Source organism: Leptidea sinapis, chromosome 16 (genome assembly GCF_905404315.1).
Source record: "Leptidea sinapis chromosome 16, ilLepSina1.1, whole genome shotgun sequence".
Taxonomy (NCBI): Eukaryota; Metazoa; Arthropoda; class Insecta; order Lepidoptera; family Pieridae; genus Leptidea; species Leptidea sinapis.
In genome coordinates, this window is record NC_066280.1 from 9,647,127 (window position 1) to 9,667,600 (window position 20,474).

The 20,474-nt window shown below is 35.2% G+C and overlaps 1 protein-coding gene across 1 annotated transcript; it reads left to right on the forward strand.

Annotated features, from left to right (window-relative positions):
- The first annotated feature begins 3,703 nt into the window (after positions 1-3,703).
- On the forward strand, positions 3,704-20,407 carry LOC126968761 (protein phosphatase 1 regulatory subunit 14B). Its single transcript, XM_050813874.1, has 6 exons — positions 3,704-4,054; positions 7,211-7,369; positions 8,075-8,200; positions 9,981-10,079; positions 11,245-11,286; positions 17,339-20,407. The coding sequence occupies exons 2-6, from the start codon at positions 7,244-7,246 to the stop codon at positions 17,378-17,380; spliced, it is 435 nt and encodes a 144-aa protein (XP_050669831.1). The 5' UTR covers positions 3,704-4,054; positions 7,211-7,243; the 3' UTR covers positions 17,381-20,407.
- Positions 20,408-20,474: the final 67 nt, after the last annotated feature.

Consider the following 20,474-nt stretch of genomic DNA (forward strand, 5'->3'; position numbering starts at 1 on the left):
TCAAAATCCCTAATAAAATCGATATACAGACAGAATACAGTCTGTCAAAAAAGAACCGCAAGTAAAAGATCAATAAAACAGCAAATGTTAGTCATGCAAATTTATTTTATATCGCCTTCAAACTGTGTTCTTTCAGTAACGATACACTTAATGCAAACGAATAATCCAATCATCAAAACATTATTTAAAAGCAAAAGCCGGAATTGAGTTTTTAGTGAAAAATTCGTTCAAAATGATGGCCTTATGCGAACGCGCAAAATCCAAGAAATTTTATTTGCAATAATTTGGCCTATTTCCTCGAATTCAATCTCTTAAACGCCGCATAACGCTCAAATAATATGCTTACTTTACCCATTCACATTTCGGTAGTAATTTCGAGTGCAGAACACCACAATAGTCAAGGAAAACAGTCAACATGTCTTTGGTTTATTTCAGTTTCGGTTCAATTACGCGCCACTGCGAAGCTTGTAGACTAGTTTGCATGTCAAACTCAATAAAAGTATGAATGAATTGGTTCCTTATATGAGCTGTCTGAGCTTCTTCAAGTGTTCCAATATATTATGTTATTGTCACTCCCTATGGTAAATATAGTAGATTGTTAACCGAGGGTCGAAAGAATCAATTCCCGAGGTATTTAGACGCCCGAGCGCAGCGAGCGGCTATAGTCCGTGCAGGAATTTATTCTTTTACCCGTGTTAAACACGATACTTTTCATTTCGAATATGAAGAAAAAAAGTTAAAACTTGTTGTTATTTTAAACTATTTATTGATAATATATAATAATATTAGTAGTACCTATTTAAAATTAACTGTCAAATTAGGACAATTTATGTCGACTTTTTAAATTTGAAATATGGAACTCATCGCGTAATTGTTGCGGCTTATTTCGCTCAAACAAGTTTGCGCTAAGTTCACACTGGCTGTTTAGAAAGTCACATGGCCGCAGCATTTTTATTAATTAGTGTGTTTTTTACATAAAACTCTACACAGCTGCCAGCGGTTCAATTTTTAAAGTTCATTCCGGCCCTTAGGTGGGAAGTAATTTGTATGAGCTTTTCCTCTCTATGGAGGGAATCAGCATTTTCCATCCAATAATTAGATCAAAACAACATTACTTTCCGATTATGAGAAATGAAAAATATATTTATATTCTATTCTAAGTAACCTTTGGCATATGCCTCTTCTTATTCCCCTAATTTCTGCGATCTTCTAATCACTCTTAGCCACTTCACACCCATAACTTGGGCAAATAATCATTCCATCATCTTTATATTTGTCTGCCTTTGCGCCGTTCCCATGTCTTGTATAACATTCTGAGATCTTTTTAGTCAGTTTCTAATATTCTAATATGGCTATATCTGATTTTCAACTTAATATCTATTAAAGAAAGTTGATTTTACCTTTGCTACATTTATAATTTTTTCCGCTCTCCACTTGCATTTAATCTTAAGTTCGTCATACCTTATACATACATTAATATTGCTATATATTAAATAAATAAAGTAAAATAAAATAGCCTTTATAATTACTAGTGACTTAATTTTTTTTCTTATAAATAAAACTTAAATTATCTTAACTAGTAATTTGTTTCTCGACAAAGGCCTCCTCTAAAGACTTCCACCTTATTCCGTCTCTGGCTACTCTCATCCTGTCCGGTCCTGCTATCCTTTTAAAATCGTCCTCCCACCTTCTAATCTGTCTACTTTTCCTTCGTTTCCCGTCTCTTGCATACCATTCTGTAACGGTTTTAAATTAACTTAAATGATAGGAAATAGAAAATAGTAAACATTCCCCAAAATGGTTGGTCCCAGCGGGGACTCAAAACCAAACCCCTCCAAGGAACATGAACAATAATTCCATTTGCTTGAATGTAGCAACAATTGCAAATTTGCAATGTACATCATATTTTTTTTAGTTTTATTTTCATCTCTAATTGTAGAAATTATAGGGAGAGGGACACACATTTTACCACTTTGGAAGTGTATCTTGCGCAAGCTATTCAGGTTAGAAAAAAAAATGATATTAGAAACCTGAATATCATATTTGAGACTGAGAATTATTACGAGTTTCAGTTCTATAGAACTAAAACAATAAATTTTGCTATTTTTGTGTGAAAATGTTTATGCGGTTCACATAATACATCTACTTACCAAGTTTCAACAGTAAAGTTCTTATACTTTTGGAAAAAAGCGGATGTGACATACACGGACAGACAGACAAACATGACGAATCTATGTGTTCCGTTTTTTGCCATTTGGCTGCGGAACCCTTATTAGGAGAAAAAGTAGAGCAATACAAGTAATATATTTTATAAAGGTGAAACACCAAGTCAAATCAGAGTTGGGTTTTTAATACGAAATAATATTACTACACCCATTTGTCTTTACTTTCCTTTTCCAATCATTTTACCTGTCTCACCATTGAAATCTTCCATTAGGAATATTATGGTATTTGACTTTTGCAGTGTGATTTATAATTATTATTGATCATAAAATTAACCCTTTGCATCTTCTACGACCTTTTTTTAAATATATTACGGGATAATATTTGAAAAATTTAAATGGTTCCAATGCTCATTTAAGAATGTTTCAGCTATGCATTTTTGTCTGAAGATCTTTTTTTTCTTGTATATACTTCTTAGAGCATTTTTATTTTATTTTGGAGAATGAATGGGGCTCACCTAAATTCAAAAATGTGAAAATTTACTATTTGCTGTTTGCATATGCAATAATTTTTGGTGTTTGCTTGTTGTATGTGATTATTTACGTTTAAATTGATGTCCTTATCTACTTTACACCTTATAGATGTACTTAATGTACAATAAGATCTATAAAGTGTCAATATAGAAGACTGCTAAAAGTATTCAACACCTGGGATCCAATAATCTGGACCTGGGTTCCAGGACTCTGTAAATCAAGTTTTCCAAAATCCATCCATATATATTCCACCTCCACCACCTCCGAGGCACAAAATAATTTATAATTTAACAACTTTGCCAATTAATTATTCGACTCCAGTCAACCGCAGGCTCCCGAAAACATTTACCCGCAAAAGCTTCGAAACATCAGGTTAAATAAATTAACAGTTGAATATAACTGTAACGCAAAGACCCAGGTAATGTAAAAAATTAATATGTTATTAAATGTGCAATACTTGCGTTACTAAAAGGAATTAATTTTGAATTGTTATTTTTGTTTGTTATTTTTAATGAATTCCTATTTCTCTTTCTTATTTCGACTTTTTCGATAGATCTTGGAGATTTCTGCATTCATCTATTTTTCCCTTGAATAGTCTTTACAGATTTACGTTTAACTGAAAAATTGTTTTACATCATTATATATTAAACATTTCGTCATAATTATTATAACTTTTATTCACACTACGTATTTTATTATTAATAATTATTAAGTAAATCAATAAAATGTATATTTTGAAATAACGTATATTATAATATGAAACCAACTCAGACTTTTCTAAAGAAGATAAAACACCAAGGACTTGGATATACTAAGAGCTTCTTTAGTCCTATGCTTATCCAAGCAATGAACAAAGAGAAACAATTGATATTAGTCGAAGATAGTTAACGTCACAGTTCTAAATTTTAAAATATAAGTCACAGACGTCACTACGTCAGACTGACAGTCAGACGAAGATGAAGTTACTGACAAATGACAGTTCTTAAATGATTAAATCATATATTTATTCATAAATCATAACAGTACAGTAGTGAGTAGTCAGTTACAGTTATTTTCAGACTGTGCTGTATTTCCGAATAGATTGAAGATTCAAAGACTACTTTCTTCACAACAATTAATTATTTAGAATCAAAATTTTCATTGTGAATAGTGCTAGTGAGTTAGTGACTAGCGATTCCTCGTCGGCAGCGCCGCGTTACGGTTTTCCGTTTTAGCATTGCCTCTGTATCGCATAAAATCACGTGCGTTAAGGATTAGTGATCTTGCAAGTAGTGCCTTGTTTAATTTGATGCCTGCTGCTGCTGGGTCAGAACAGGTGCGCAGAGCTGGCTGCTGAGAGGCTGTTCCTGCGAAACACGGTACGTCCATCTGACTGTTCATCATATACGAAAGTCGGCACGCGACACTTACATTCTATGTTACCTATTTATAGTTTGAATTTGTACCGGGGTACTAGTACAAATGAGTTCGAATATGATGCTGAACTAATTTCACGCGTGCTCCGAAAAATTAATATTTGATAATTTATTTTGACAACATGAATGTTGAGTCTATTTTGAGATTGCATTAAGTAATGCCTAATAAAGGAGTGGTCGTTAGAGACAACATGAACTTATTGAATTCTGAAAAGTGGAACTTGTAGCATTTAATATCATAATATAGCTTTAATATCCTCAATCTATGTAATCTAATCTATGTTTCCATCTTAACCCGCCACTTAAATTTGTATCATTGTTAAGGCATAATAATAAATTGTTGAGCTGCAGCACTATCTCATGGTAATCTTCATGTTTGATCAGCTCAAAACTGATTTTCATTGCAAGAATTTAATAAAACATTGTTACCAGAATGTTTCATTATTGTAGTGTATGATCTGTTGATTTTATGAAACTACTTTGTTTTAATATTAAAAAGTATTATTATGAAATGTCTATTTCCTTAGTAGTCCCATAATTTACTTGCAAAAGTCATATCCTATGTCAAGTTATGTGCTATCAACAAACGGGACTGCCTTTGCCTTTGATTTGGTTCACCTATCTTATGAGTTATATTCCATGAGGTCGAGTGCCTTCTATTTCTGCCCGTAGCTTTTCTAGTTTGGAAGGGTTTTTTGAGTAAAGACTCTTAGTTCTGACTGATTTAGTATATTAAATCAATAATTAAATAAAGAAGCATTATTATCAACTTAGAGGGCAGAGTTATGTATGTATTCATATTTCCCTGTGTGTGTGTGTCTCGATCTCTTCAAATATTGCCTTGCGAAGGTACATTACAAAGGTTGTAATTTGTACTGCAGATAGATTTAGGCAAACAATTTAGCCCTCCAAGTCCACTCCTTGTAGTTTTTTCTGCCGATAGTCTTCAAGTAAAACAAGGGTACAATCCATCATCCGGTTTTGCCGTGAATTAGTTACAGCTGGTCTTTTTGTTCCTGTGATTGCATTCTGTGCAAAGAAGCCTCTCAAGTGGGACTTGTGTTAAAAATTATTATACTTAGGAATTGGAAATTCCTAATTATTGTTTATTCCGAATGAATAAACATTTAAAACTCAGACAATTCAAATCACATTTTTTTAAAGTATAGATAACGAAAGTGACTTCGTTGAAATAAATTTATTTGCATTGCAAAAAAACTTGATAAAATATCACGAATTCATAGTGTAACTTCTAATATAATACACTAGGTAGTTGCATTCACAAATAAAGGTTTTACCTTAATAAAATGCTTAAGTAATGGGATAACAGAGAGAGTTGTCATATTGAAACATGCAGGGCAAGCCTGGGAGCCATTAAGTTTGCATAGCGCCATCTATTCTGTACGGACACACACTAAAAAAGGGAAGATATTAGTCGGATGCATTGCAGTTTGTCTAAGCGTCACTGTCAAACCAAATCAATAACACATTATTGCAAGGCCGAGAAGTAGGCAATTGTAAATTGAGTATCAGTTTATGACTAAATACAAAACAGGCAATTGTCATTTCCCGCCAAGGCATATATAGTGCTTTTCTCAAAAGAATGCAGGGAAATAAAACACACTCTTTATATATAATATAAATTAAAAGTAGTTGGACTCCAATAATTTTTCAAGCTAATGCCATTTTTGCATGAAATAAACTGCCCATAATGTTTTTGACTTTTTGATGGCTGATTTGAGTTTTAGAAATCTCATTAAAATACATCAAAAATACTGTTTTGGCGAATTTTTCTAGTTTTTTCAATTCATTAAATTTTCATATACTTTGATGTATTTTTCTTTTGACTTCAATGGAAGCTGGTTTTCCATTGCCAATTTGGCTTCTGATCTTAAATCTGATGTACAATCCATCTCCAATTCCTCCAATTTTTTTTTATCATCTGTGACGACAGACAAACGCAAAGGTAAGCCAAGAATGACAAAAGAGATCCGATCAAAGAGTATGTAATAACCCCAGCACGCAGTTTCATATAACATTGCGGGAGCGTTGTAATGTTCCAAATTCAAAAAGCGCTCCTGCAATAGATTTGATTTTCTTTGTCCGAAAATACGATACTTTGTGTGTTCTTTCTTCGAAGACGAAGAAGGAAAATCACTTTATTCATTTGTTTTACTTTTTTCTTTATTGATTTAGTGGCTTTTATATGTATGTACATGTCAGCCCCATTATAATCTAAGTACATTAAAAAGACAAAATAAAAACAAAATTCTTAACTTAACAAATTAAAAAAAGGTTAATAAAACGAAAAGTAAGCTATATCTAAAGTGTTCAACAAAAAAGACTTATGGATTCAAACAGACTTATGGCATCCTTAGATACAGGACGGGTAAGTACATTTACAAACATGCCCGTATCAAATCTGTTCAAACCCATAAGTCTTACAATTTTGTCTTTACTAGACTGAAATCGGACACATTCCTTTAACAAGTGCTCAACATCCTCAATTGTTCCACATGACTCACATAGAGGAGACTCCGCAATTTTCATCAAAAATTTAAACTTATTCAAAGGCATGTGGCCGGATCTCAGTCTGTGAGCAATAACAATCAACCTCCTTTTAATCTTTACATTAAAAAACTACGGTATATGAGGAGGCTGAGACTGCAAAATTCTATACCAAATTCCTTTTTCTAAAAATCTACGATCAAAGTACTCTCCCCATAAATCCTGACATTTCCTTTTATATTTTGGTAAGAATTCAATTAAATCCGGTTTAATATACATCTTTTTACCCTTCAGTGTTGCTTGTTTAGCCAGTCTGTCCGCCTCCTCATTGCCCCTTAAACCAATATGCGATGGAACCCATTGCAACACTTCATTCAATTCACTTCATCCAAAAAAAAAACACACACACACACGCACAGATACACATACACGCACACACACACACCTCTTTTTATTGAGTTTGCTAATTATGTTTAATAATTTATAGCCTTTCGGAAGGACCTAGCCTCTGCAACTCAGGGTATCCTACCGCAGAGGGTAGGACACAAAAATATTTTTTACCACATATTATTAGTTGAATAAATGATACAGAGAAGCGGCGCCGGCGCCGGCTCCGCCAGCGGCATGGAGTGCGGCGTGGCGGGAGCGTACCCCGCGCCCCCCGCGCGCGCCTCACACCCCGCGCTGTCGCCCACCGAGCGCTCGCCGGCGCGGGCGGGCCTTCATGTCAACTTCTGCGACAAGGGCGAGGTAAATAATACAATAAAAATACCTTCGAGCCTACCATGAACTCTTATTGCGATTCAATTGACAACCTAAAATGTCCTGCTTTGCTATTTCGTACCACGACGTGATTAGAGCTATCTAATTTAGGTTGACTTCAAATCAACTGATTAAATCGCAATGATGTCAATTGAATGTCAAAAATGATATCAATTTTTTTTTGTATTTTCTACGCAAAAAAACCGCTAAAATCATATCATTTTAGGTTAAACTGATGCAACGACTGTAGAGCGTCATCTCTTTCTCACCACAGACAAATTTATTTTGTTCATTTTTCTTATGGGATCCAAATGCCATTCAGTAAAAGGCACTTCATGGTACGAATTTTAGCGATTCAGTTTAGTTACCTAAATCGAAATGCATCAGAATCGCATCACTTATTAAAAGTTGATGGTAGGCTCTCTTGGATCATTAGTCGTCTAGATAGACTATAACAGCTGTGAAAACGTCGAAAAAATAGACTTTAGACAAAGTGTCATACAAATCGCGAGTGTAAGACGTAGCTTGTCACGCACACTAAACTAATATTGCTGGCCTGTTTTTATCGGTTGTCTACCATAAACAGACCTTCTAGACGTATTAATAATCTAAGAGCCATATGATATCGCCTTCTGCCTTGATTTCGTTCGAAGCGCATGGCGAGTCTCTTTAGTTTTCAGTTTTGTATTTCAGGTAAAGGAGCGTCGTGAGAAGTTTTTAACAGCAAAGTACGGCAGCCACCAGATGGCGCTGATACGAAAACGTCTCGCCGTCGAGATGTGGCTGTACGACGAGCTGCAGAAGTTGTACGAGTGTCCGGTATGTCTCTAGCAGCCACTGCACGTACAATATTATTTTGTTTATCTTTATATATAAAAATGAATTGCAGTTCGTTATTCTCGCTAAAACTCGAGAACGCCTGGACCGATTAGGCTAATTTTAGTCTTGAAGTATTTGTGGAAGTCCAGAGAAGGTTTAAAAGGTGGATTAAATATGAAAGTACTCGGAATTGAATAAAAACAACAATTTTGATTTTCTTTAATGTGTCCCCCGTGCGTCGTTCAGAAATCAAATAAAAATAATAGTTTAAAATGAATAACTAATAAGAATTTTTATATCTTTCTAACTTTCTTAAAAAAAATCTCTGGACTTGTAATCTTTGAAAATAACTTGATTGTGTAATGTTGACACACTCTAGCATAAATTATCTTGCCCCAGGCATAGCCTGTACTATGGGTACAAGACAACGATATATTTAATACAATATACTTACTTTAACATACATAAATACATATAAACATCCATGACTCGGGAACAAACATTCATTTTCATCATATAAATGTTTGCGCCTACCGGGATTCGAATCCGGGACCTCTAGCTCAGTACGCAGGGTCACTAACCACTCAGCTATAGGAGTCATCATGTTTATCGGATTCTAATAATCACCATCCATGTAACACACAGCTCAAAAGTAATAGTTTGTGTTTAGGTATAATAAATATAAATAGGAATTAAAAGAATGGATCGTGTAAAATTACAAGCCATTAAAAATAAGTCAAATTTTAAGACTGCATACATAACATTCAAACAATTAAAGTGGAAATGGATAAATCATATGATAAGAGAAAAGGCAGAGACGTGGACAAGACTAATAACTAAATGGCAACCACTAGATAGCAAAAGAAATAGAGGTCGACAGCCTATGAGATGGGAAGACGGCATCAAGAAAATAGCGGGGCAACTATGGACTCGTACAGCAAAAGACAGGACAGAATGGAATTCTTTGGAGGAAGCCTTTGTCGGAAGACAAGCTGTACCAAAGTAAAGACCGTTTAGTACAGCAACAAAGGCTTTTTTATTTTATTAGGTACTAGCTGACCCGGCAGACTTCGTACTGCCTCAATGGATAAATAAAAGACCTAAACTTTTGTATAAAATAAAGTTAAAACAAACGAAAGGCATCCTTTTTTTATTAAAAGAAATAAAATGTAATGCTCGGTATGAATGAAATTTTATTATTATTTTTGTTTATATACACGATATAATTACTTGAAGCTGCTTACTTACAAAACAGAGTTTTCCTAAAATACTGGCTTTTTATGAGGTCTCAATTTGATATTGACAGACACATCAATTTAAAGATTTAAAATAAAACTAAAAAAATGCAAAAAACTTTTAAATAAACTTTTTTAACTCAAGATTTATTAATCTACATAAAAATAATCTGAAAGATAGTTAACAACTGTAGTAACAATCTACCTACTATAGTTACCTAAAATTAAGTTTACTTTTTACCTCCTGAGAAAGTTAGAATGATATAATAATTCTAATTAGTTATTCATTTTCAACTATTCTTTCAATTTGATTTCTGAACGGCGGCGGGGGAAAATCCAAATTGTTGTTTTTATTTAAATCCGAGCATTTTCATGTTTATTCAAACCTTTGAAACCTTCGATGGACTTCCAGAAATTATTCAAGACCAAAATTAGCCAAATCGGTCCAGCCGCTCTCGAGTTTTAGCGAGACTAACGAACAGCAATTGTTTTTATATATATAGATTATAAAATGCATCGCACGAAATTGCATGAATTTGTTGCAGGGAGCAGGTTCAGGTCCGGGGGCGGAGGCCGAGGTGGAGGTGGACGTCGACGAGTTGCTTGACATGGACAGCGATGAGCAGCGCCGCGCGCGTCTGAACGTAAGACTCTGTTGGGTCCGGACTCCGGTTTATATTACACAGATAACGCACGAGTTGATTGCAGTTTTGGAATACGATAGTGCTGTGACCTAATTACAATTGATGACGATAATCATGAGTTTGTCGATAAATTTATCTACACCCATGCTTTAAATACTCTATTAAAGATTCTTAAACAGTTAGCTTATTGCCAACATTAAAACACCCAGTGTCCTAATAACCATTACATCTCATCCTGGCAATATCAACATTAAAAAAACCAGTCCTAGTAACATCCATCTGAATTCATTACATCATCCAAACGAGTGTTGTAATGAAATTCAGTACAACATTACAACACTCGTTTGGATGATGTAATGGTAACTAGGACTGGCTTTTTTAATGTTAGCAGTAAGCTAACTCTTTCAGAATATTTTATAGAGCATTCATATTATGGGTGTAGATAGTTTTGTATGCAACTGTTGATAATTAGGTATTAAAACACTCATGTGATACTATTATCACATTCGTGTTTTAATACCCCTTATTACACAACAGTTGCATAAATAACTATTAAACAATGCTTTAAGTTATTAAAACTCTCGTGAGACATTGTAAACTTATTTAGTAATACGCCTTTACTCACGATTTTTACGAGCAAAGTCCGGAGGAAGAGACGGAACGTTATCTCGAACCCACTACACTCAACCTGATAATGGTCTGAAAATAGTCTGTACCCACACCGAAAAATCGAGAGTAAAGCCGTATTACTAAATAAAATCTTTAAGTGCACCAATTTAACCTTAATTTAATCCCAAATTTTTGTTTTGCCTTTCTTCAACATACATGTCTAACATTTTTCATTTCTCGTGCTTAGAGATGAATCGTTTCTTTTGGAACGGAACTTGATGGTCTCGGATCAGTCATTTTTAAAATCAAAAATATAACACGGCACGATAACTGCCAAGAACGGCACATCACTACACGGTAGGCGAGCGAGGCGAGACGTGTGGACAGCGGGGAGAGATGCTCCCCCACCGTACCTCGGACCCGACTGCATTCAACTCGCGCGATATCTGCAACTTTGTCATTTATAATGAAATAAAAATAATTTATAGATTCTCCTTTATAATGATTGTGTCCCATGCTCCACTAACTGATAGTCATTTTTGTTTTTTTTTTACAGAGTATATTAATAGATGCCAAGAAACCCCAGAAGGATGTAAATGTAAGTATTTGTAGTACCACTTTGTTTTACCAGTGGGAGTCGGTCAGATCGGTCAGTCGGTAGCACAACTGCGCCTATGCCGTGAAGCAGTAATGTGTAAGCATTGTTGTGGTCTTGAGGGTGCCGTAGCTAGTGAAATTACTGGGTAAATGAGACTTAAGGTCTTATGTCTCAAGGAGACGAGCACTATTGTAGATTTTTTGGGTTTTTCGAGAATCTTGAGCGGCACTGCATTATAATGGGCAGGGCATATCAATTACCATAAGCTGAACGTCCTGGGGGCCTACTCCTAAATCGATATTCGATATATCGTGGCATTAGTCGTGTCCAAATCCTACTCTTATTTACATCATATTCAATGTCGAAACGATGATTGAACGAACGAACTTTCGCAAATATTTAAACATTAATTTATATTCAACATTTTTTACTACCAAGTAATTTAAGTCGTTCTATTGATCGTTTATGCGTAGAAAGTAATGCAAATGGCCGCCTGACAAATAGGAAGTCGACGAGAAGGGTTGAGTTACTTTTTTTTACATTTTATTTATTCGCTAGTTTTGTATTACTTATTCAATTTTAAATAGTCATATTATATTTATTACATAATTCTTAAATTAGTACATTTTGTATCAATGATGTAAATTGGTGGTGCAGGTCTGGCATGGTCCTTTGCGTCTAAACTATGTTTTGACTTTTACACTTAACAGCGACATAGCACAGATAACATTTAGTTTTTCAAGGTTTGCACATAATTTATTCACACTAACATCGTAAAATTTCAAAATATTAGTCTATGGTAACGATAAACGATAAGGAATTCGAACATTTGTTAGAGTAGGTTAGTTGCGATATATTCGGAGTATTATCGTATCGTTCCGAATGTAGCGTCGATTTTGCGAGTAGACCTCATGTTCCTCTCGTCCCTTTTTGTCATAAAAAAACTTCGTGTTTTATAAATTCTCGTAGCGCTCGGTTTGGATTTGCGGCGGTAAACGCATTACACCACCACATGACGACGGAAGTACAAAAGCGGTGACGAGATGTCGTATCGATCCGGATATCAATCGCTACTTCTGTGATGCCTTTGGTGTTGCAATAAAGCGCGGATGGTGCTCACTTACCATCAAAGCACCCGTACCCTCGTTAATCTTTCTTATCCCATTAAATAATAACGTATTTACGACTTAAAAATAATATGGAAATAGACGGGAGCCAGTGCTTAACGATTATATCTTAACTCAACTTATCGAGTGTGAATGCTTTTTCGTACCAACACTAGCATGGATGTGACAATAGTTTAAATATTACCTAAAATGTGTGATGATACGTTTAAAATTATACAAATGTAACAGTAATTAAAGTGCCATTTATTGTCTCGAAGAGAGTTGTGTACTTACTTAGCTAGTATGAGATAGTTTTCCGACTTTTTAGCTTGCTGACTATTTGATGGCCTGGCGTATTATGAGCTGATGATATCTACTATACCTTGTTGATATGCAAATATAGCAAGCCAATCTGATTTACGACGCGAGAGGGCCTACCATCAACTTTTAATAAGCGATGCGAATCCGATGTAGGTCAGTTTAGGTACCTAAACTGAATCACTAAAATTCGTACCATGAAGTGCCTTTTACTGAATGGCGTTTGGATCGCTTATGAAGAATGAACGAAATAAAATTGCGTTTCGAAACCTAAAATGATATGATTTTAGCGGTTTTTTGCGTAGAAAATACTAAAAATACATTTTAAATTTGCATCAAATTATAAACCATTAAACCCTTTTTTATACTTATTAAATAATAGTAATATAAATAAATATAGTTCTTTGAATTACAAATTAAATGTTTGCTTATGTCTTTTCGTAAAAATGAACGCATCTCCATTGATGTTTGATTTGACAGGACCACAGACTACATTTTTTTTAATTCTTTCTTGCGAACAGGCTATAGCCCGGGCCCTTACTGCCTCGTCTTTAATATTTTCATTTTTGGTATTTATTTTCAGTATTTTGTTATACAAAAAAGACCAGTAAAGTATTCTCATCTCATCCTTAATCAATAAAAATCTTCTTTTCTTTGTTTTCACTATTTTTTAAAGTTATTAACAACACGATTCACTTTCCTCTAAGGAAGTAGCAACTTTTTTCGAATCGGTCACTTTGACAAATAAGCTATCCAGTTTAGGTTGAAATAACACCTCATGGTACGAATGAATGAACGAACTAATCAGTTTGCGATTCAGTTGATATCATTTTTGACATTTAATTGACCGTCGTGGTACAAAATAGCAATGCAGTTCATTTTAGGTTGTCAATTGAATCGCAATAAGTGTTTATGGTAGGCCCGCAGGTTTCGTAGACCCGATTGCCTTTAGCATAAGGTACTGTATTGTGTCGAGCTATTCACTCAAACTCTTACTGAAATACAACTTTGCCACGTACAATGTCAATTATAAATAATCTAACTGTCAAACACAATCTTTTTCTTTTCTTAATCTACTTCTTGCCCATGACACTTGCATTACACATAAAAAACCATTGTAATTCTGTACATTATACAATTTAATATTTAAATGCACAATGTTTTTATGGTTGAACAGTTTAGATTACTTAATTGGTCACCATAAAATCATTAATCAACTGTGTTAAATCCCGTAATGTGTATCAAATATTACATAAAAATAGTATTCTCACTTTATCCCTACTAATATAATAAATGTGAATGTAAGTTTGTTTGTTGCGCTTTTACGGCGCAGATACAGAACCGATTTTTATTAAATTTGGTACAGCGATAGTCTTGGTAAAGGAAATAGGCTAAATTTATTCCCGGAATAATCCATGGTTACCGCGGGATTTGTGATAAACTGAAATTTAAGTTGATGAGCCTATCTATACATAGGTATATTTGTATATTTGTATTGGTATAGACCAATAGAAGGTTTAGTTTGCCATAGCAATCTTCTTCGAAATAATATGTTGAGAACGGGAGCGAAAACGGAAACCAGAACTAGAATAGGACATGAGATAATATTCAATTCCAAACTTGCTTATTATTTTTAAAAACCCTTCGTCAAAGAAGTCGCGCGCATCAACTAGTATCGAATAAACTGAATTAGGACTATTATCGTCAATACGAGGACGGCACTGAAAATTTCGGGAATCAAGGAAGTGACACAACATTACTATTTAAAAATGTATTTATTGCTTTTCGAAGTATTCTCCGCCAAATTTGACACATTTTTCCATACGATGGAACCAATCATTGAAGCAACCATTCCATTCGGAAGTTGGGGTCTCCAAAATGGCCGTTTTGTAGGCGTCCACAGCTTCTTCAGGTGATGAAAATCTCTGACCATGCAATTTATTCTTTATTTTCGGGAAAGTATAGAAATCATTAGGGCTTAGGTCGGGGCTGTACGGCGGATGGTCTAATAATTCTATGTTTTCTTGCTCTAAAAACTCTTTTATTCTGTGCGCGGTGTGAGTACTAGCATTGTCGTGATGGAGGATGATGCGGCGGTTGCAGTTCTCTTTACGGAGTTCGGAAACGACTTGTGGCAAACAAATGCTAGCATACCATTCTGCATTAACCGTTCTTTATCCCTCAAGAGGAATAGTCACAACATGTTTTGGAGACGAACGTGGTCCCCATTTTTTTTGCAACACTCCGTGAACGAACAATTTTTGTTGGCTTTAACTCATTTTCGAACACCCAAACTCGTGACTCGTTTTTTGTTTCGGGTTCGTACGCGTATATCCAGGATTCGTCACCTGATACGATGTTGTATACAGCATTTGAAGATCCTGTGTGGAATCTTTCGAGAGTTCTGACGCACCAAGTAACGCGAGCCGCTTTCTGCTCTTCAGAGCAAATGCGGTATCCATCGGGAAAATAACTTTTTTACACCTAATTGTTCATGCAAGATTATTTGTATTTGACTCATGCCAATGTCTAAAGTTGCCTGAATTTCGGGGTATGTCACATGTCGATCTTCCTCAATCAGCTTACGCACAGCATTCCCGATACTTTTAGTGCAGCCTATGTATGCGATTTTGTCGCTCGCGCTGCGTTCAGTCAGTGCGTATTATTTTACGTGTAGCAATAGATTGCTTATAATTAGGAGTATTTAAATGAATGTATCAGAAAGCTATTGAAACAAGCTATAAGACCATGCAAAATAAACCATCTTATAAACAAAATAAAGGTCAGAACTTGGTTAGGGAGTAGAGTGTTTATAGCACACTCGGTTTTGGTGCCCTGGGGCACTGCCGATTTGGGAAGCTCAATTAACTACTAATTACTTATTTACTAATCTTTTTATATCAGCTAGATAAGAACGATAACGGTTATCATGATCAAACATGATGCTAAAGAAAAGATTATTAATCTCAAAGAACACCGTTATTTATGGGCGATGTAACGCAGTAAATTACTCGAGGAAGAACTTGGAATCCAAGGAATATACAAAAGCAACAGAGTTGTTATGGTATTAATTACAACAAGAACAACTTTGGGGTGACATACTCAATTGGCACTGGTACTAACTCACCGATCAAACAGAGACCAAGACATGCCATTAGCAAAGGAGCAAGAAGTTTTAGAAACTATTCAAGCTTCAAAATGAGGCAAAGCAAGGTCATTGAACCGTCGACTAGCCCGTGGTGTTAAGGAAGGAGTACTGGTAATGAAGGATTCTGTGTAGACTACAGGATGTTGAACAACTTGACCAAAAAAGTTAGCCATCCTTTACCTCGGATTGACGATACACTGGACATATTGGGAGGCATGATATGCGAGTGCATTTCATACTGTCGTATTGAAAGGTAACTACTGGCAAGTGGCTTAAAGAAAAGATTGCGTTTACAACAGGGATTGTAAATGGGATATGGCAGTTGTGTCTTTGAACGTAAAGAAGTTTGTATGAAACGTGCAGTAATGTGACATAAGCTCGAAATAGTGATTACAATAAGCGACGAAGTATAATCCGGCTAAGTTTGAAAGCTAACAGTTGCTTAAAACGTAGTGGATTTCGGCTATCTCCGTTTTTTACAAGATTGTAGCCGTCATCTGTCAATCTATCAATGACTGCACGTTTTATACAATTGAGTGAATCGCTTTTTTCTCTCTTTTTTTCGCATAATAAAACACATTTATCCTCATTTTATGCTGGTTTGCCGCGAAAGCAGAATGGACGCGTACACGTCTCCATATAAAATTGTTGTTTTCTATGGCCAAAGGCTGAACAGAGCTGAATAAGTGCGCGTAGTCCCTTATAGAACGCCTATTTGCGGGTCTCCTAGACTATATATTCAGCTTAAAGTTTACTTTAGTTCTTCGGTAGTGTGATGCGTATAGAACATCTCCGAGATAGCCAAAAATATTCTAAAATGAAATACTTATGTATTTATTGAGACAAATATTTATAATTCCTCGTTCTCTTTAATTGCATGCTTCCATAAATTTTCCAAAGGGTACAAACACATTCGACTGTCATATGATATTGATACACCTGCACCATGTTCCACTGACCGAAGAAGCACTCTCCATTGGGAACCTACTAATGCCCAACGGAAGACCAGCGTTGGTTTTCAAACCAGCAAACATACTGAGTTGGGACCATTTTCGTGACGTATAGGTAGTATTAATGTTTCAGATTTTGTTTGTTTATTGTTTTTTTTTTATGAAAATAAAGGACGAGACGCCCTGCCTATTACAATGCAATGCCGCTCAGGATTCTTGAAAAACCCATAAATTCTGAGTGGCACTACAATAATTGCGCTAGTCACCTTGAGACATAAGATGTTAAGTCTAATTTGCCCTTCAGACCGAAACTCACTAATGTTTACACATTACTGCTTCACGGCAGAAATATGTTCTGTTGGGGTACCCATAATCTAGCCGGCATCCTGCGCAAAGGAGCCTCCCACTCGTTGTCTCCTTTATAAGCTTTTTTTAAGTTTTTTGTATATTTATGTGTAGTACACCTTTCAAATAAACATCTTTCTTTTTTCAATAATAGTTCTGTGATCTGTTCAATATATTGTTTCCAGAAATTTATCAACGACTTGTTAGAGAAAGCAAAAACCCTGTGAATTTGCGAACAGCGAGTATGGCGAGTGAGGACTCGGTGTGCCGCACCCAGTGATACAACGGAGGCGGGCGCGGTAGCGGGAGCGGAAGCGACTCGTGAAGATACTGCCCTTATAACGTATTCACATGTAGCGATTTAAGATAATCAACTAGTAAACTGCTTTTTAAATCGTCCGAATAGACTTTAAACAAAATGTAAGCGACAAAAATAGTTTCGATAAAAGTTTGAAACCATTAGGTATACTTTTATGACTTCAACCCATTTATTGAATGTTATTTGACACGTCTGAACTTTTCAATTTCAATAATCATTTCTTTTGTATTCGTTTTTATTATTACTGTAATATTTTTAATTGATATTCTGATATAAATCCAGTCATGAAACCATAAATTTTTAGACAAAATCTTTCTCACTAGTGGCGTAGCGTGCCTTGGCGTTACTCCGTATAAAAATTGGCTTGGGGGACTTTGTGAAGGGTAAAAATTTTTCACAAAAAATTTTTTTGCATAAAATTAAACGAAATATTTATTCATCATATTTATCTTTCTGTCACTATTTCCTTACGCGCGTCGGGGCCCCCACGTCCCTGTTTCTCACACTAATAATAAATTATGTTCATTTACAAATAATATTACTAACAAACTCCTGTGTTTTTTTAAATATCCGCCATTTTGTTTACAATGTTTGATTGAACCGGTTGAATTTGTACATTGAAATTCGACTTAAATTTTAGGTTGTGAATCGAAAAAATCGCTCCATGTGAACCCGTTGTTATATAGTAAATAGTTACTTGTATATACTTAATGTAATACTAGTGTGCTAAACGTGCCCCGTGCATTCATTACACTGCGACCCATTGAGGTTATAATTTATACCACGTACTAGAGAACACTCAACGTCAACTCACAAAATCTATGGTAAGTGTTTCAAACACTGACCTCTACTATTTACCACTGGACTGGTCGCTGTCAAAGTTCTTTTGTGCCTGTTTGATATTCGCCAATTTGGCGCTGTTGGCCATGTAGCGAGAGTCTGCGCTACTAAAACTAGTGATCACAACCTCAGCTAAACATCGATAGGAAAACTATTTACAAAAAAAAAATGTGTACTTTATTGACGTTGATTCCTGAAGCATAAATAACACGGAAAACGACCGAAATTAATTCAAAATGCAATAATACGTCAGAGTACTATACGCTTCTCTCACCAGCCGTCAAAATTAGTTGTCTGCACGCTCGCGAGCGGCGCTTCAAATTGGCACAAAAGATTTGCTGTCAAACATATGGAACAGCCTGTCTAATGATATTTATACTGGTCAGTGGTTTGAAACAAAACCCACATGTGAATGCCAGTTTTTTGTTTAAAATATGCCTTCGTGTGTATTGAGATTTAATAACTCTCATAAAACATTAATCTCGTAGTGAAATTTTTTAGTCTCATATGGCGTTTTTAAAATATGCTTAATATAAATATAATTTGTAGACTTAACTCCTGTCGACGTGACATCGTAGTGAAAACTGGTACTTATATAATTACTAGCTGACCCAGCGAACTATGTATTTCCATATAAAGTAATAAAAAAATGCAATAATTAAGATTTTAGGGCTATATAGACGACGGCCTACTAAATATATCGAACTACAATTATTATATTCGATTGCCATCTTGCAACCCTATTGCGGATCTGTGGATGGAACAGAATAAATTGAATTGAAAATTGACAGAAAAAAAAAATTTAGGGGTGGGTCACCCTTATCATTTAGGGGTATGAAAAATAGATGTTGGCCGATTCTCAGGCCCACCTGATATGCATACAAATCGGTTTAGCCATTTCGGAGGTGCTTGATTACAAACACCGGGACACGAGAATTTTATAAATTAGATAAACATTGAATGAATGTGATTGTCAAAGAGTTTTTGTAAGACATTTGTATGCGCAGTTTTTACTACCGAGGTTTAAGGTTAATAATAATCTGATAATAAAATAATGTTAGAGAATACATCTAGTTAATTTGTGTTTTAGAGATATGATAAATAATCATCTGATACGTACTGTAAGGAATAATAAATAGAGTTATATTAATTTTACCAGTAATTACAACTCCTTTGTGTAACCAGTAAGTTGTTACCTATAACAACATTCTGTAGCATCTAGTATTAGTAATCCTTAATGTTTTAAAGTAAACAATTTGTTATGTTTTTAAAGTGATAATCCTCACTTCTGGAATTAATTGATGCGGGACTCCAACCCGCGATCTCTCGCGTTACGTGCGAACGCTCTTTCCAACCGTTCGAGTAACGAATCGTTTATAAAATCTTGTATGCTTTGTTCTTTTATCTTATATGTTGTGTTTTAAACTAATTAATTTTATTGTTTGGTTTAACGGTTTCTCGGCCGTGTCATGAAACGAGAGAATCATACAACCGAACCATATTTGATAAAATGTGTACCTTATACACATACCCTAACATATCCAAATATTGTAGAATTTTAAAAATATTACTTCTTTTTTTACTAATTTCCTCCACGTTCCAATTAACAATTATTGAAAGAATGAATATGGGTACACTAACATATCTTAGTATTGTGGAATTTTCAACAATATAACTTCTTCCGGAATAGGTTAGCGTAGTATATATTACCTCAATGGCAGGAACCTCCTCTATGTATTGTATCACGCACATTAGCCACATTGTCGAGACGAAGTAGGAGTAAGGGCTCGCGCCTCTCATATCGTATTTGTTAAACCGTTTACCATTATGTTTGATATTAATTTACTGTAACGATTGATATTTTAGAATAATGCTTAGTAATGAATAGATAATAATGTAGCAACATTGTGGTAGCGTGCGTCTGTATGTGTTGTGAAGCCAGCGGGGGGCGGGGCGAAGGAAGTTCACCGACCCCGCCCACACACACACACACAGTACGCGGTAGCCGTGGCGGAGCTAGTCGGTCGGGTTGTTCTATTTCTAAATAGCAAGTGATGAATAACATTTTGTATTAAATAAATTGAATATCGCTGTACTTGTTGCTTTATTTCACCAACACACGTTGGTATACTTACCTGTAATGCGAGGTTGCATTTAGTTTT

Coding starts and splice junctions, on each gene's coding strand:
- LOC126968761 (XM_050813874.1), top strand. CDS start 7,244: ATGGAGTGCGGCGTGGCGGGAGCGTACCCCGCGCCCCCCGCGCGCGCC. Junction 8,201..9,980: donor AGAAGTTGTACGAGTGTCCG/GTATGTCTCTAG, acceptor AATTTGTTGCAG/GGAGCAGGTTCAGGTCCGGG. Junction 11,287..17,338: donor AACCCCAGAAGGATGTAAAT/GTAAGTATTTGT, acceptor TATTGTTTCCAG/AAATTTATCAACGACTTGTT.